At 43.0% G+C, this 18,390-nt stretch overlaps 1 protein-coding gene across 7 annotated transcripts in view; it reads right to left on the reverse strand.

Annotated features, from left to right (window-relative positions):
* Positions 1 to 13: 13 nt before the first annotated feature.
* Positions 14 to 18,390, reverse strand: part of LOC129868063 (HMG box transcription factor BBX-like) — a 43,505-nt gene continuing 25,128 nt past the window's right edge. For 5 of the 7 annotated variants that reach the window (XM_055941653.1, XM_055941650.1, XM_055941651.1 and 2 more), the window contains 14 exons: positions 18,097 to 18,351; positions 11,498 to 11,699; positions 11,316 to 11,383; positions 10,922 to 11,002; positions 10,548 to 10,628; positions 10,067 to 10,147; positions 9,873 to 9,953; positions 8,036 to 8,825; positions 7,705 to 7,837; positions 6,688 to 6,839; positions 6,383 to 6,472; positions 5,704 to 5,919; positions 5,293 to 5,485; positions 14 to 4,671 (listed from right to left, as the gene is read on the reverse strand). In XM_055941653.1, coding sequence (XP_055797628.1) covers positions 4,593 to 4,671; positions 5,293 to 5,485; positions 5,704 to 5,919; positions 6,383 to 6,472; positions 6,688 to 6,839; positions 7,705 to 7,837; positions 8,036 to 8,825; positions 9,873 to 9,953; positions 10,067 to 10,147; positions 10,548 to 10,628; positions 10,922 to 11,002; positions 11,316 to 11,383; positions 11,498 to 11,699; positions 18,097 to 18,351 — 2,502 coding nt within the window. In that variant the 3' untranslated portion in view covers positions 14 to 4,592. The remainder of the gene's footprint in view (positions 4,672 to 5,292; positions 5,486 to 5,703; positions 5,920 to 6,382; positions 6,473 to 6,687; positions 6,840 to 7,704; positions 7,838 to 8,035; positions 8,826 to 9,872; positions 9,954 to 10,066; positions 10,148 to 10,547; positions 10,629 to 10,921; positions 11,003 to 11,315; positions 11,384 to 11,497; positions 11,700 to 18,096; positions 18,352 to 18,390) is intronic. The other 2 variants (XM_055941654.1, XM_055941655.1) reach the window with 2 other exon arrangements.

The following is an 18,390-nucleotide window of genomic DNA, read 5'->3' on the forward strand; positions in this document are numbered from 1 at the left end:
GACGTACAAAAGGTTTAATATAGGTTACTTTAATAGGTGTTCAAGGAATAATAGTTGCGTCAGAAGACAGTGTTATGACATACGACTCAGTGAAAGGGGCTGCGGGCGATGGCTAAGGGATCCCTCACTAAGCAGGTGCTCCAGTAAGGCAAGGCTGCATTGAACAACTGGGCTGTAACAATCAAGTCCATACATGTCATGATACAGTACTATTGACATAAATAAGATCGAGCACACATTGTACAAACTATCAGAGGAAACATACTTAAGATCTGGCGTCACCTCTTCACAAGAACAAAAGGGGAGGCTGTAATCTACATTCCTGTAAAGGGAGAACGTTTATATAGTCTTTTTTTTTTTATCTGGGTGCATATTCAGTTTTTCTATTTTTGTAACTAAAGGAACAACTATAAAAAGGAAATTGTAATAAATAAACTTGAATACAGAGGATTTGGCAATTGTTCTTTGTAATTGCGTGAGTGTCCCTGGTTTCACCCTTTCCTGAAGTGAGAGCCTAATTGAACTGCAGAGAACATAAAACCATCTGGGGTGACACTGTCCCTCACAATTATAAAAACAAACTCTCTCATATCACTAACAGACATTTGCAGGTAAGTCATAATTACTTACAACCAATGATTTATATATAATCTAGATGACTGACACGGGGAACTGTTTTGAAGCCACTGCGCCTCCATGGCACTCCCTCACCATTGTAAAAAATATTTTGGAAGCTAATGAAATGCATTTATTAATGTCTACATTCGTTTGACCCGTTTATTCTATTCAGACACATGAATGCATACTTTTAAATTCAATTGTGAGAAACATCCTTAAAGTACAATTCTTTGAAAGTATTAATGTTACTGTTCCCACTACAACAAAAGGCCATGTAATTTTGTCCTTTAAATATTGTAGAATTCCATTCATTCCTATGGAGTACTGCTTTTCTGAGGAGTGCCAATATGGCTGACTGGTGGCTTCAAAACCTCTCATTGGCCAATCCATAGCATCAACAATCCAGGGTTTATATATATGGTTGATTACACCTCCACAGAGTTCCCAGCACAGCAGCTGACTCACTTAATGAGGCCCATAGGTTGTAACAAACTATTCACCTGTGAAAACAGTCCACCATCGCATACATACACAGTAGAGTCAAGACTTGAATTGGAATTATAAAAATACAGGTACAAAATCGATTACATTCAGGACACAGTACCAGCACAAAGGGGTATGGTCTATATTTATTTTGATAACTAATCATATAGGAAATGTATTGAGGCATCTTCTAGATGTGGACCCCAGGAAGAGTAGGTGCTGTTTTAGCAGTAGCTAATGGGAATCCTAATAAAATACTAAATACTAGTTAGAAAAGGCTGAGGGTGATACATAATGGCTGATTTTGAAGGGGTTTGTTTTCAACTTGATTCTAAAATGGTCAAATTAGTTAAAGAATACTTCACTGCATAATTTCACAAGATAGACATGAATACCTGTGTAATCGTTTACATTTACCTCATGATATGGAGGAAGGCTAAACACTCTTGAAAGGAGAGTTATGTGAAATGGGGGATAAATTAAAATCATCATGATATCATTTTGGTTTGGGTCATAAGGTGCAAATATTGTCTATTAAAAGAGGCATTGAAAGGTATCAGTACAGTGTACACCATTCCCACGTGGGGTTTAAGTCTTAGGAAACCCATCAGATATATAGGATTAGTTGTGCTGATATAATACATTTGTTACCTGAAAATCTATACACCATGAAAATGCAGTGCAACTGCAATGCTAACCTTCGTTTTCAATAGAATTGTCATTTAAAGACAACTTTCCCCTTTCTTTGGCAAATGTCTGAAAACCACTTGTTATAAGCATGTACATCTCTGCTCTTTTTGGGGAAGGCAATGTCTTAATTTCTGTGAAATAACAACACTGATGTCCATCAGTGGAATAACTATGTGTAGTTTACTGCTTGGACGATTTTAGTCAGCCTTGAATTTATTCTCTCAAAACTGGAAAGTCTTACATTTTTGTTTCAAAGCTTTGTTGAAGTTTCCTTTTGAGTTCGAAAGTCATGTTTTAGGTCTGCCCGTTCACAGTCCTTTTGTCAGCGTTTAGGGATGAATTAACAAATACAGCGAAGAGAGTCAGCATTGCGCATATCCCTCTACAAGTCAGCCCAATCCTGGAGGGATTATTCAATATATTTTCAATTTATTCTACTTTGTGGCATTATAATCTCTTAGCGAAGACTAAATACCTCCATTTACAATAAGAAGGTAGAGCCAATAGCCTCTAAAGTTCATGCTGTGCCAACAGCACACATCATTCAGACGTAGCCCAGAAATGGCAATGCAGTTGCTTTAAGAATACGAACTCAAAAAGTTGAAAACTACCTTTCTAGAAGTAATGCACCTCATCTCAGTACACATTTGTTTAACAGGTACAGTAGGCATATATGCATCACTTTGTGTATGAGATTTTTCACAACAGTCTTAATCCAGTTAACTAGGCCTCAGGAAAGACCGCTGAGGTTGGGAACACAAGATAAAGGAGAAATACAAAATCTAGTTCAACAGCATCATAATGCACACAACTCTTAAGTGAAGGAGAAGGCTCCAATGTAATAAGAGAAACTCGAAGAGAAAAAGACAAGGAGAGAAGTGTGATTTACTGCACAAACTAAGAAAAAGAGCATTGGTCAACTTGGAAACAAAAGAGTAATAATAATATAGTATGATGGTAACTTCATGGAGGACATATCGGTGGGGAGTTGCAATGTGAGTTCGTCATACACTACTTGTATAAGCTTGACACAGCTTTCTCCATCTGATTAGCTTACACCCAGAGCATATGTCAAGAGTCCCCCACTACAGCTCACACACTGTAAACAGAAGAATGGACACAAGGATCTGCTATCTGGATATGGAATGGATGCTAGCCTGTTCTACCTTGGTTAGAACATGCAATAACATTTTTTTTGTTGTTGAAACAATACGTTAAAAGCAACGACCATTGTCTTGTTATTGAAATACGTTCAAAAACAAAACCTTGATTATTCTGATTGCCTAAGAGTGGACCATTACTTGGCATAAGAAAATCTCAAAAGGCCAATAGGAAAAACAAAACGAGGGAAAACACATCGCCCTACTAAGAAAAAGTTACATCTTAAAAGAGTCTCCTACGTTAAGCTCAAAATTTGTGCAGCGTCTGTTAAAAAACTCTTAGGAAACTAGTAGCACACATTTGGATTAGCCTTGAAGATGCTACGCAGACTGCAATAAGATCAAGTATTGACACAAAATGCATTTTCATCATTCAAGTATATTCAAACGGATGTAAGAATTGTGTGAATGGTTGCGTGGTGGATGGGATGGTAGTCAGAAATAAGGAGCAGAGGTTGTGGTTGTGGTACGGTTAGGGTCATGATGAGAGAGTTAAGGCCATGGAGAACCATCCATTCTGTTAGTAACTTTGCTTGTCATCACATTGAGCCCCACTGTAGAGGGCTGAATACCAGGTAAACAGGCAGATAAAGACTGAAAATATGCTAACCAAAGGCCTCCCATCTAAACTTAAACGCAAGCTTAAGTTTAAATGCAAGAGCCTCAATGTGTTGAGTTCAAACTGACCACCGTAGTAGCAGTTGCTAAGCTGGCGTGAAGGCTAGGGATAGATCAGTATTGAATACATGACAATGGCATCTTAATGGTTGACAGTGGTTACAACGTGCATGGGCGGCATGTAGCCTAGCGGTTAAGAGCTTTGGGCCAGTAACCGCAAGGTTGCTGGTTCAAATCCCCAAGCTGACTAGGTGAAAAATGGATGGGCCGTTGAGCAAGGCACTTAATCCCAATTGCTCCTGTAAGTTGCTCTGGATAAGAGTGTATGCTAAATGGCTTAAAAGCTAATGAACTGGAAGGTTAAGAGGTCTGTTGTATCTATAGACCACACTAAATCGGCAAATTTAAAATTAAGGTACACAAGTAAGGTCTGTGTATCTTGGAACCCTTTCAGTCACGAGGACTATCTACTCAGGCTGTGTTAGTTTAAGTTCAAGCATGAAGGCGTGCGGGAAACCACAATATCTGACTCATCCTACGTCGAGGTATGCTAGGTGGAGTCTTTGCGAAACTGTGGTTGAAATGGGAAAATGTTATCGTAGGTTTCCTTTCTTTTTTTAAATGCAATTTTTGTTAGCAAAACTTGACCTTTAAAATGGCGTAATATCAGACAAAGGTTACACGTTAACACAACTACCTCTAACGGAGAAGGAAGCCATGCTCTCAGGGACTGGTCTTCCTCTTCCACAGGGTCCTCTAGGCAGGAGTGTCTGGGAAGAGGGGCGATGTGATCTCCTACTGCCAAGGGAAGGGTTCAGGAGAACACTGAGAAGGTGAGTTCACCCACTCTTTCCCCCTCAGACCAGAGCTCTAGAGCTAATTCACCACAGAGGGGTCCATCCACGAGTCACGTTCCGTCTCTTTCCTTCCTTCCAGGACAGGATGAGGAGTTGGAGGTTAAAAAGTTTAAACGAACAAGCGAGCATCTATTTTGTTTTGCCGGAGGCAAGAGGCTCCTCCACTTCATTGGTCAGCGCAGGAGATGAGCACAGGGGTCTTGGCCATGTCCTTCTTCTGGCTGTCACTAATCACATGCTGGCCTCTGAGATAGGAGGAAGAGAATAAGGTAAAGGTTAACAAATCAAGGTATGTACTTTTTGTTCTTGGCAAAGACTTGTGGTGTGGCATTTGTGTTGGGCCAATGGTTTGTGGTCTGGTTAGTGAAGACGTGTCAAACTCAATTCCTGGAGGCCCGTGTGTCTTCAGGCTCTGGCTCCTCCGTTGTACTTGATTGGTAAATTAAGGTAATTGATTAGTTCGGAACTCTGCACCTGATTATCTTGGTTATAATTGCACACAAATTGAAAGGTAATAATTCTATTTATTTAACCTTTATTTAACTAGGCAAATCAGTTAAGAACAAATTCTTATTTACAATGACGGCCTACCCCGGCCAAACCCTAACCCGGACGACGCTGGGCCAATTGTGCGCAGCCCTATGGGACTCCCAATCACGGCCGGTTGTGACACAGCCTGGAATCGAATCAGCGTCTGTAGTGATGCCTCTAGCACTGAGATGCTGCGCTACTTGGGAGCCCTAATAAAACATGGCACATTCACATTCAAAGTGTACAAAGAAAATTTTAAACACAGGGGGTTTCAAAAAGCATAAGCTACCTTGAAGCAAAGGTGCATCCCATGTCATATATTTCTGTCTGCCTACCTGTGAATGTTCTCCATGGCTGCCACCTCTGCAAGGGCAGCCAGGCTAAAGAAGGCAGGCAGGTCTTCAGGTGCACTGCTCCTGTCCGCCTCCTCTTGCTTGGATGCGCTGTAACACCCTGTTTCATTGCATAAAGTATCTTGGGATAATGGCTTGTCATCCTGCTCCGGGGTCAGGTCCCTGGCTTTGTCCTCTGTGTTAAAATGGACCAAAGAAGATGCCATGAAGCTATTGCCGGTCATTCAAAATGGCCTCTCAAAATGGTATGGACAGAACAACCCTCGTTGCTACCTCGTTTCTGTAAATTGTAATGGTTAAAAAAAAACATTTGGCATTTTCCAGCTCACATATTTACTTACATCCAATGTATTTAATAATGTGCAGAATAAACTATTAGGAAAGACCACTCACCTTCGGCTGGGGACACCCTGCCATCGGCCGAGCGCACCAGGTGTGTGATCTTGCTCTTCCTGGCCTTCCTTTTCTGGCTGCCCACTGGCACGCTAGGGCTAGTTCCCATGGCTTCTGGGTTCAGCGTGGCGGTGGTACAGGGGGCTGGGCTCGGCTTTGCCTTTGTGGCCTTGGCAGCCGAGTCTAACATGGGGGAGTCACTACGCATCGCTATGTCTGAGAAGAGAGGGGAAACATGGGGCACATTTATTTTAAAGAGCCATTCTTTTTCAAGAAGGATTTTAGAATTCTTCCACTCAAATTCTAACTTGAGATCTGGGCACCAAACATCAAAGTAAATCATGAATTGACTGAAAAAATGGTTCTGCTAGATGGCATGCATAGGATATTACTTTTTCATTTACGCTAACAACTAAAGAAAGAATGTTTTAAATGTGTCTAAAATCAAAGTGTCTAGATTTACTGTGTCTAGGCGTCTTTTTAAAATAATGGCTTTTGTTATCAGGTAAGCATATGGTCGCAGGGGTCATAATGCAATATAAGCGTATGGTACTTACATGGTCCATTTTTACATTGAGTAATGTATCCATTGTCTCCAACTATATGTAAATATCATGCCAAGAACATTCACAACTGGATTAAATAGTGCACACACATATTACATTATGCTCTAATTCACCTTTGTCCAAAGTATTGGGCTTCTCCTTTTTCTCCTTGTATTTGCTAACAATCTTGTGGAATAAAGTATTTTTCTGAGATGGAGATGGACCTGATATAACAAAAAAGAAACAAAAAGAGACCAGAGAATGACATGCAATGTTAAATGGTAACAAGGTATTTTTTTTGTCATGAGAGAGTGGTCAAGTTTCTGAAAGTGAGGAGAAACATGAGCGGTATGGGGTATGGATGGGAATGGGGAGAGACGGCTTCTGTTAAAACATTTTGAAACTTTTGGTGAACATTCTGGTGACATTTTCTGCTCACCCATGGCAGGTTTTGGAGGTTGTTCCTCCAGGGCGGTGTTAATGTCAGTTTTCTTCTTGGTGACGACAGTGCTCTTTTTGTCGAATGTCAGAGGGCTGTACTGCGGCAGGCTGTTGAACTTCTTCTCAAACTCCTCCTCTAGTTTCCCCAAACTGCAAAGTTGATACATGTTGATTAGATACATGTTGTTGATTAGATACAGGTGGAACATGCCCACAGCCATTTTCCAGGCCTTCATCATGCGGAAACACAATGTCATTTGTTTGTACCTGTTGATTTTTATATTTTTATAGAAATGCCAACACAATAATAGCTTTTTTCCAAGTTCCCTCTTGCGTGTTTCAAGAGTGCTTTGATCAGATAAGTAAGCTCCACTGTTGCTATGTTTCTCAATTACTGAGTGGTGGCAACTTTTTTTTTTTTTGTCTACTTTTCTTAAACCGAAGAGGAAACAAAAACAGAAGATTGGTTCATCAGCTTAAAAAGTGGCTCATTATCTAAGAAGGGCTTAAATTAAAAAATGACTTTTGGGAACCCCTAAAACTATTAATGCACTGAACCAATCTTAATATTCTTAATGCTTATAGATGTGCCAAAATGAAAAATATCAAACAGTTATGGGGTGCCCATAACTTAACCTGGGCGGCTATTTGCTCTCTCTTCAGGGGTTCCTCACAGGAAGATGTTAACTTCGACACAGAGGACCCCATCACACCACAAAGAAAGTGGAGCTAGTGATGAAATAGACACATTATTATTTCAGTATTTGTCATCATCCAATAATTCACTAATAGAACAGACTTGCAGCGTAAATTCAATGAGCAACAAGCCCCGAGCGCACAAAGCCAATCTTCCATCACTCACTTCAATAACAACAAATGTGAATCCTTGCATGACGAATGTGCCCCTTGAGAAATGGGATTATTGTCTGTTCACTATATTCTGCTCCCACTAGTGATCTTTCAGTGATAAAACCGAGGACTTTTGGGGTAAATTGGTCTTGGACAGACAACTCACCCTGGCGCGATCTCGTCTTTAGATTTGGACTTCTTAAGCTTCTTGAAATTACTGGGTCCCATCTGTGAGAAAGCCCAGGTCTCGTCAGTCCAGCCTCCTTCATCAGATGCACTTCGAAAAGAACCTCTTTTGCCTAACACACACACACACACACACACACACACACACACACACACACACACACACACACACACACACACACACACACTTTAGAGTAGCCACCAGTAAAAATTAAGTTAAAACCCTGGGTCTTGCTCAGAATGGGCGTAAATCAGCAGCATATTAAGATAGTAATTGTGGAGACAGGGTAGGGGGGGTTACTAATGCGTACCTCTGTCCACGTTGGCCCTCAGTGAGGTCAGCATCCCTTCCGAAACCAGGGTCTTGTACAGCGCCCCCTTGCAGCTTCTCTCAGACTTTCTGGATCCACACCCCTCTGCGTTGGCCTCCAGTTCCCTCTCCCCGACTTTGTGCTTGATGCGCGGGGGGCTGGGAGGGGAGGTGGGCTCCTCCGTGCTGCTGCTAATATTGGCCTCCTTAGCCTCTGTCTTGGGGCTTGCTGGATTCACCACCGTCTCCACTGTCAATGGAAGCTCTATGCATCCGTCGTCCTCTTTGTCCTTCACATTTCTCTCATCTTCCTTAGCCTTCAGGGGCCTCTTGGCTTTGGGCTTGGCCCTCTTTTTGGGTGAGCTGGACTCTACCAGAATGGTAACGGCGGCAGTGCGAGCCTTCTTCTTGGGCATATCCTCCTCGGCGTCGCCCCAGGCCCCTTTAGCCACGGCTTCGATAGTGTAGAAGAGGCTCTCCAACTCCGACTCGGATGACGGTCGCTTCTTGAGGGTCTTTTTGGGCGAGCCGGGACCAGGGCTCTTGTCTTTGTCCACCACTTTGGCCGGCTCTCTGGTGCTGGCGTCTTTTTTCTTTTTGATTATGGCCGCTTGGCCGCTGAGCAGCAGGAGACTAGCATCGGTCGGCATGGAGGAGGAAGACGGGGGAAAGGAGAGAGGAAGATCAGGGGTGTTGTCCCTAGCCTCCTCGACCACCATCTCAGTTTTGATGTGTGGGGTGCAGGTATCGTCCTGTGTCTCCATCTTCCCTGCCTCGGAGGCCAAGCACATCTACACAAAAGAAAACAGTTCACATGCAATCTTTGGACAATAAAATCGACGAGTTGCGCGGAACATTAAACTACCAACGGGACATTAAAAACGAACATCTTATGCTTCACGGAGTCGTGGCTGAACGACAACAGCATACAGCTGGCTGGTTATATGATGTACCGGCAGGATAGAACAGTGGCGTCTGGTAAGACAAGGGGCGGCAGTCTATGTATTTTTGTATACAACAGCTGGTGCACGATAACTAAGGAAGTCTCGAGCTATTGCTCGCCTGAGGTAGAGTATCTCATGATAAGCTGTAGACGACACTACCTACCGAGAGAGTTTATCTGTATTCTTTGTAGCTGTTTACATACCACCACAGTCAGTGGCTGGCACTAAGACAGATTTGAATGAGCTGTATTCCTCCATAAGCAAATAATAAAAACGCTCACCCAGAGGCGGTGCTCCTAGTAGCGAGGGACTTTAATACAGGGAAACTTAAATCCGTTTTACCACATTTCTATCAGCATGTTAAATGTGCAACCAGAGGGAAAATAACAAGAGGCTTCTAAAAAGCTTCTACCCCCAAGCCATAAGACTCCTGAACATCTAGTCAAATGGCTACCCAGACTATTTGCAGTGCTCCCCCCCCCCCCCCCCCCACCACTACTACTCTGTTGTCATCTATGCATAGTCACTTTAATAACTCTACCTACATGTACATAATACCTCAAATAACCGGTGCCCTCGCACATTGACTTTGTATCAGTACCCCCCTGTATATAGTATTGCTATTGTTATTTTACTGCTGCTTTTTAATTACTTGTTACTTTTATTTCTTATTCTTATCCGTATTTTTTGAAACTGCATTGTTAGTTAGCTACACCTGTTGTATTCGGCGCATGTGACTAATAAAATTTGATATGAAACTAACATTTCAGTAGTCACATCGATGTGAAAGTGCTGGAGCTAACTATGAATAATTTTCACTGTAGGGTATTTCAAGAGTTCAAAAATATCAAAATGGACTTAAATAGACCCTTAATGAGGGAGGGCCTGCAGTACCTCAGCAAGCTGGAAGAGAGCGGACTGGCCACACTGCTTTCCCTCTGGTGCAGTCGACTGGCTCGAATCAGAGGAGATCTGCTTTGATACACAACAAAGGAGAATTAGACAATACATCATAAAGACAATACAACAGCATTATAGAGTATGTAGTAGTGTGGAGTGGCAGACTTGAGACAGTGTAATGACTGTACCTCTCCCAGTTGAAAAAGAGGGGACTTGACATTGGCAGTGGGTACGTCAGGCTTTCCCAGCTGTGAGGTTCCAGACCACATCTGAGGAAAAAGGTGAATGAGAAAATGGATAAGATCCTGGGCTTATGCATGTTCATATTTGTAACTTGTGTATATTTGTACTAAACAGTATAGTATGGTTAATAGAGAGTAAATGCTATCATTTGTGCCCTCCCTTAAGGCATACCCGCACTGAGAAGAGCCAATAATGGCAGTATTTTAATTTTGTTGTTGTGGATTTCAGTTAGCAGGAAGATATCCCACTCAGTTTAAAAACAAACTACTTAAGAGTGCATTACAATAGCATGTAGAATTATTAAAGTCCATACATATGCAGTATGCAAGTATGCTTAGCAGTTGGCAGATCGCCTATAAAAATGTTACAGGCCAATATCATTGAGCCAAATCATGTGTAGACAAGCCTTTTCCTGAGAATACCCACTTCAGCCTGGTTCCCCCAACTCAAGGGCTTCCCTTTGCCAGCGGTGTCCATTAAACTGGGCTGACGCGTGCTGGAAGAGATCTGAAAAGGGACACAATTGAGGGTTGGCTGACCCAGTTAAACAGGAATGAGCCTCACTTCCTTGTGCCACCATTTTAGGGAATGGTATAATTTTATGTGATGTGTTGGGTACTGTAAGAGCAAACCAAACCATGTATATGCAAATAGACAATCCATCTAATGTAGGCTATTTTCGATACACGTGCACATATTGGCAAATCTATAAACTGTTGTGTCAGAGCGTATTTGCCGTGGAAGTCCTATGTAATAGTTACAAGTTAAAGAGAAAACCTTCCCATTTCAGGTGGTTTTACCTCAGCAAGTTGGAATAGGGAGGATTTATCAGGGTACTTAGTGACATCTGTGGCTCCAGATTGTGATGAGCTGGAGGAAATCTGTGGAGGTTCAATTCACACATTCAGCATAAACATTTGAATAATGTGATCTTCAAATTTGTATCTCACAGTGCTTTTCCAACAAATGTGAGAATGACTTAAGTGCCTCAGATATAGTTCCACTAAAACTATGATTTCTAGATTAAAATTGTGCAACAACAACAAGAATAAACTCAGTTCGACGAGTTGAAGATAACACTAGACTGGGCCTTTTCATAAATTGTCTCAAAGACCCTTAGATAACCCTCTGAAGTCCTCCGGTGGTTAATTTTAGCACTACAGTCCATGATTTAGTGGATATGACATGGCATACCTCTCTGGCAGTAAGGGCATGCTCCCCAGCCAACAGTAGCATGCTTAGGCCACCCATCTTCGTGGGATCTGGGAAGGAACAAAATATATTTTTACAAATTTGACATTCATTTAGTGGCAGCTATGCCGAGACATGACACGTATTTTATTAGCCTTTTTCCCAGAAATGGAAACTTGACGCACCTGCCATGGCGAAGTTAAGCTGTGGTGTGCTGTCAGTCTTGGGCACTTTCTTGGCAGTGGCACAACCCTTAGGGGAGTTGGAAGGGAAGGACCACACTTTATTGCGGGTGTTGCTAACAGTGTGGCAGGGGCTCTTGACTGGCTTGTTGGTGGCAGGGCACCACTTGTAGCCCGGGTTAGCCTTCATGAAGGCATCTTTGTACTGGAAAACGACAATGCGAGAAAGGTTATCAGCAAAAGCACACAGGAAATACATACTATAGCAAAATGCAGCATATACTGAAAAACACAGTGGAGGCTCAAAGAAGGATGGGGAGGACCTTCCTACACAGTGAATTTGATAAAAAAATAGTGAAACATAGATTAAACTATAATAATAAAATATGCAACAATATTATATGTCACACATACATATATACACGTCACCAAATAATCAATTAAAAAAACACTGTTTTGCAATAAAGGTCTACATTAGCCTTAACAGCACCTTCTAGGGTAGCCGGAGGGGAGCAATTTTCCAACCTCATCTGGGTACATTGAATCCAATACAAAACCTAGGAGGCTCATGGTTCTCACCCCCTTCCATAGACTTACATTCCTCATGAAGCTGGTTGAGAGAATGCCAAGAGTGTACAAAGCTGTCATCAAGGAAAAGAGTGACTACTTCGAAGAACACTTTTTTGGTTGCTACATGATTCCATGTGTTATTTCATAGTTTTGATGTCTTCACTATTATTCTACAATGTAGAAAATAGTAAAAAATAAAGAAAAACCCTTGAATGAGTAGGTGTGTCCAAACTTTTGACTGGTCCTATATACACACTGACTGTACAGAACATTAGGAACACCTTACTAATATTGAGTTGCATCCCCTTTTGACCTCAGAACATCCTCAATTTGTCAGGGCATGGACTCTACAAGGGGTCGAAAGCGTTCCACAGGGATGATGGTCCATGTTGAGGCAAATGCTTCCCAAAGTTGTGTCAAGTTGGCTGAATGTCCTTTGGGTGGAGGACCATTCTTGATACACATGGGAAACTGTTGAGCATGAAAAACACAGCAGCGTTGCAGTTCTTGACACAAACCGGTGTGCCCGACACCTACTACCATACCCTGTTCAAAGGCACTTCAATCTTTTGTCTTGCCCATTCACCATGTCTAAATTGACTCAAGGCTTAAAAATCTTTCTTTAACCAGTCTCATCTGCTTCATCTACACTGATTGTAGTGGATTTAACAAGTGACATCAATAAGGGATCATATCTTTCACCTGGATTAACCTGGTCAATCTATGTCATGGAAAGTAATGTTTTGTAGACTCAGTGTATAATGGTGTGTATCGACAGTATGGACAGTATATTCATAGAAAAGGTGTGTACAGCAGTAGTTATATAGGATGAGCCATGACTAGAATACAGTTTATACTGTACATAAAGTGGGTAAACAGTATGTAAACATTATTAAAGTGACCAGTGTTCAATGAGTATATACATTGGGAAGGGTAGATTACCGGGTGGTAGCCGGCTATTAACAGTAACTTAGGTTCAGGGCAGGGTACTGAGCGGAGGCTGGCTATTGATAACTGTTTAACAGTCTGATGTCCAGGAGATAAAAGCTGTTTTTCAGTCTCTTGGCCCCAGCTTTGATACACCTGTACTGCCTCCGCCTTCTAGATGGTACCTGGATGAACAGGCCGTGGCTTGGGTGGCTGAGGTTCTTGATGATCTTCATGGCCATCCTGTGACACCGGGTGCTGTAGATGTCCTGGAGGGCAGGCAATGTGCCCCCGGTGATGTGTTAAGCTGACTACACCACCGTCTGGAGAGCCCTGCGGTTGCAGGCGGTGCAGTTGCCGTACAAAGCGGTGATACAACCAGACAGAAAGTTCATGAAGGTCTTAGGGGCCAAGCTGAATTTTTCAGCCTCCTGAGGTTGAAGACACGTTGTTGCACCTTCTTCACCACGCTGTCGGTGTGTAAGCTTTTTACCCTTACCACTGTGGCCCTGTCAATGTGGATGGGGGTGGGCTCTCTGCTGCCTCCTGTATTCCACGATCAGCTCCTTTGTTTAGTTGACGTTGAGGGAGAGGTTATTTTCCAGCACCACTCAGCCAGGGCTCTCACCTCCTCCCTGTCTCATCGTTGGTAATCAGACCCATAACAGTCGTGTCAGCAAACTTGATGATTGAGTTGGAGAAGTGCATGGCCACACAGTCATAGGTGAACAGGGAGTACAAGAGGGGGCTGAGCAGGCACCCCTGTGGGGCCCCTGTGTTGAGGATCAGTGTGGCAGAGGAGTTGTTGCCTACTTTTACCACCTGGGGTCGGCCCGTCAGGAAGTCTAGACTTACACTGCTACTACTCGCTATTTTTTTTCCATCTATGCATAGTCTTTACAAATTACCTTGACTAACCTGTAGCCTCGCACATTGACTCAGTACCTGTACCCCCTGTATATAACCTCATTGTATTGTGTTACTATTTATTTTATTTTTTACTTTATTTAGTAAATATTTTCTTAACTCTATTTCTTGAACTGCATTGCTGGTTAAGGGCTCGTAAGTAAGCATTTCACCGTAAGGTCTACTACACCTGTTATATTCGGCGCATGTTACAAATATAATTTGATTTGAATTGCACAGGGCGGGGTTCAGACCCAGTGCCCCGAGCTTGGTGATGAGCTTGTAGTGCACTATGGTGTTAAAGGCTGAGCTGTAGTCGAGGAACAGCATTCTTACATAGGTCATTCTCTTATCCAGGTGGGATAGGGCAGTGTGCAGTGAAATGGTGGTTGCGTTGTCCGTGGATCTGTTGGGGCGGTATGCAAATTCAATCAAATTTATTTCAAATATATTTATAAAGCCCTTCTTACATCAGCTGATGTCACAAAGTGCTGTACAGAAACTCAGCCTAAAACCCCAAACAGCAAGCAATGCAGGTGTAGTGTAGAAGCACGGTGGCTAGGAAAAACTCCCTAGAAAGGCCAGAACCTAGGAAGAAACCTAGAGAGGAACCAGGCTATGAGGGGTGGCCAGTCCTCTTCTGGCTGTGCCAGGTGGAGATTATAACAGAACATGGCCAAGATGTTCAAATGTTCATAGAGACCAGCAGGGTCAAATAATAATAAAAATTGTTGTAGGTCTAGGGTGTCAGGTAAGATGGAGGTGATTTTATGATCCTTAATTGGCCTTTCAAAGCACTTCATGATGACAGAAGTGAGTCCTAAAACTTTGTTTTAGAGAATTTGACGTTATCCCGAGGTCCATTGTCATGCTATTCATCTGCCGCCATCACCTCGTGTTTCAGCATGATACTGCATGGCCCAATGTCGTAAGGATCTGTAAACAATTCCTGGAAGCTTAAAATGTTACAGTTCTTCCAAGGCCTGCATACTAACCAGACATATCACCCATTGTGCATGTTTGGGAATCCAGGTTCCGCCAACTTCGCACAGCAATTGAAGAGGAGTGGGACAACATTCCACAGGCCACAATCAACAGCCTGATCAACTCTATGTGAAGGAGATGTGTCGCACTGCATGAGGCAAATGGTGGGCACACCAGATACTGGACTGGTTTTCTGATCCACGCCCCTACTTTATTTATTAAGGTATCTGACCAACAGATGCATATCTGTATTCCCAGTCATGTGAAATACATAGATTAGGGCCTAATGAATTTATTACAATTGACTGATTTCCTGATAGGAACTGTAACTCAGTAAAATCGTTATTCGTTCTATTTCTGTTCAGTGTAGTTCAGTTACCGTCACTTTCTTGGGTACAGGAACAATGGTGGACATATTGAAGCAAATGGGGACAACAGACTGGGATAAGGAGACATTTTATATGCCCATAAACACTCCAGACAGCTGGTCTGAACATGCTCTGAGGACACGGCTTGGGATGCCGGCAGCCATACGAGAGGGTTAACACACTTAAATGTCTTACTGACGGTGGCCACGGAGAATGAGAACGCACAGTCTGGCAGCTCTATGTTTTCCTCAAAGTGGGTGTAGAAGGTGTTTAGCTTGTCCAGGAGCGAGGCGTCGGTATCCGCGACAAGGCTGGCTCTCCCTTTATAATCTGTGATTATCTGGAGTCCCTGCCACATATGTCTCTTGTCTGAGCTGTTGAATAGCAACTACATTTTTAGCCCTGTACTGTCGTTTTTCCTCTTTGATTGCCTTACAGAGGTCATAGCTGGTCTGTACACGTCCATGTTCCCAGTCATATTGCCGTGATTAAATGTGGTGGTTCGGTAGTTGACTCAAAGAGAGAGAAAGACAATAGTTGAACAGTTTTGAATTTATCCCTTCCTTCAAAAAATGTTGAAGCAGCTGAGAGAGAGCTAGCTAATATTTCATTGTATTTTTCTTCTTCATATTTTACCTTTCATTTACTGAGTTAATGCAGTTAATTTAGCCTAATGTTACTCAACAACCTGACTCACACAGAGAGAAATTATATTTATGTTAGCTAGTTGGCTTAGACTGTCCAACATCTTTGGTTTTGTACATTTATTGCCACCGGGCCCACCGGTGTAACTACTAAATGTACACTCACTGTACTGTGTGATTGTGCACATGGATTGGATGTTTACGAACACGATAGTTAAACTTTGTTGACTATAACGTTATGGTGACAAAAATGTAGGCTGTGTAGCGGTTATGGTATGAAGGTTTGGCTTGGGGAAGTTTTTGTGACTGGTCACAGACAGTTGTTGTGTTGTGCACTGAAGTCCACAAGTGATGGGAAAAGGTAAGAGGAGAAGAGTGTATAATTCCTTTTCGCATCTATGCAATGAGCTAAGTGATGATGCTGTATGTGGCTGCTATGAAAGTGAACTGTGTGTGGAGGTGATCAGGGATGTATTCATTCTAACGATTCTGTTGGAAAATATGGAAGCAAATGGAATGAAACGTGGAGGGACCTACCTGAATTTGTTTTAGTTCCAAAACGTAACTGGTTGGACTAACGATTACACCCCAGAACAGCCAAGAGTGTGAAAGGCGGTATTAAATGTGTCACTGTCTGTCACCTTAATTACTCCAATTTGTCTCTCGACCTGTGTACCTGTTATAAATGTTCCTTTGTAGGCTAGCTTGTAGCAACCTCATGATGGGTATAGGGCAAATTTGAGTATCATGTAATAGCCTAAACCTATCGATGTTACATTGAGCTGGGTGAATGGAATATAAATGCAAGTCATCCAATATGCTGTAATAGAAATAAGATCATGCTCATAAAAAAAAACAATCGTCCTCCCTAATCTTAAAAAAGTCACCGACCGCCACTGCTGAAGAAGTGTTACATAACAGAACTTTCATATTTTGCTGGACTTCATTTGCATAGAGACAATCCAAAACAAGCTACGGTAGACTCATTGTAGTGTGCATACATTGTCGCTTTAGATAGTTTCATGGCCTATAAAGGTACTAGAAAGATAGATAATGCATGTCTTACATGTCTTAGTATGGCTACGACACTACAGTTTCAAATGAGTTTGATTGTGATCCTGTGTTGTAACTCTTGATCAGCTTCAGGGTTCATTCTATCTGAATTCTAAATCAAATGATATTGTTGGCTTAAAGAAACAGTAAGGGGTGAACCCTAACATGCTGACCACACCGCTCATGTCATGATTGCAGGGCCTCCCGAGTGGCGCAGTGGTCTAAGGCACTGCATCGCAGCGCTAGCTGTGCCACTAGAGATTCTGGGTTTGAGTCCAGGCTCTGTCGCAGCCGTCCGCGACCGGGAGGCCCATGGGGCGGCGCACAATTGGCCCAGCGTCGTCCGGGTTAGGGAGGGTTTGGCCGGCAGGGATATCCTTGTCTCATCGCGCACTAGCGACTCCTGTGGCGGGCCGGGCGCAGTGCACGCTGACACGGTCGCCAGGTGTATGTGTTTCCTCCGACACATTGGTGCGGCTGGATTCCGGGTTGGATGGGAATTGTGTCAAGAAGCAGTGTGGCTTGGTTGGGTTGTGTTTCGGAGGACGCAAGGCTCTCGAACCTTCACCTCTCCCGAGTCTGTACGGGAGTTGCAGCAATGAGACAAGACTGTAACTACTACCAATTGGATACCACGAAATTGGGGAGAAAAAAAAAGGTGTGAAAAATACAACAAAAATACAAACAAAATAAATCTGGGTTGCCAACCGCCATATAAAGTCCAAAGAAGAAGAAGCCTGAAGAAGGAAAGATTACTAGAAACAAACTCGGTTTACCCTTTTATCTGTGGATTAATTGTCAGAGTAGAGGACCTTGTGCATTTCATGTAAAATAACAACCCACTGTTTAAATCCAAGGACAAACTAGCTAGCAACAGCAAGCTAGCTAGCTAAATCGCCATAAATGTTTAATGCTTTTCGACTCGTCTCCAACATTAATATAGTTGTGTGTCCTGATCGCATCTGGTGTGGGTGGACAAAATCAACATATGTGCAATGGTGCGCGAGCGGTCTGGTCTGAAAATGTTCACTTTTGTCATCATGCATTGATGTCACTGGGAGACTAAGTGAACATTTTAATTAATTGGATGTTAGAATTCGCCCCTAAGAGAAGTGTGACAATTCCAGAGCGGGATTTTGGTGATGCTCACCTCCTTGGCCATGTCGGTGTACTTCTGTTTCTCTTTGGGCTCCAGCACGGCCCACCAGTCAGCCAAGATCTTGGTGGCACCACGGTTGTCCAGTCGAGGGTGTTCCTGCCTCACCAGCGACCGGTGGCGCTTGCAGAAAAGCAGGAAGGCATTCATGGGCCGGCGGGCCCGCTGCTCTGAAGAGTCCTCTTCCCCCTCCATGGGCCCCCCGCATGGCACCTTCGGCCCCCGGGTCTCCCTGACCAACAATGGCTCCTGTGGACAGACGCATCAGTGATAGATGTTTTAATCTTC

The sequence above is a fragment of the Salvelinus fontinalis genome, chromosome 13, assembly GCF_029448725.1.
Source record: "Salvelinus fontinalis isolate EN_2023a chromosome 13, ASM2944872v1, whole genome shotgun sequence".
In the NCBI taxonomy this organism is placed as follows: domain Eukaryota; kingdom Metazoa; phylum Chordata; class Actinopteri; order Salmoniformes; family Salmonidae; genus Salvelinus; species Salvelinus fontinalis.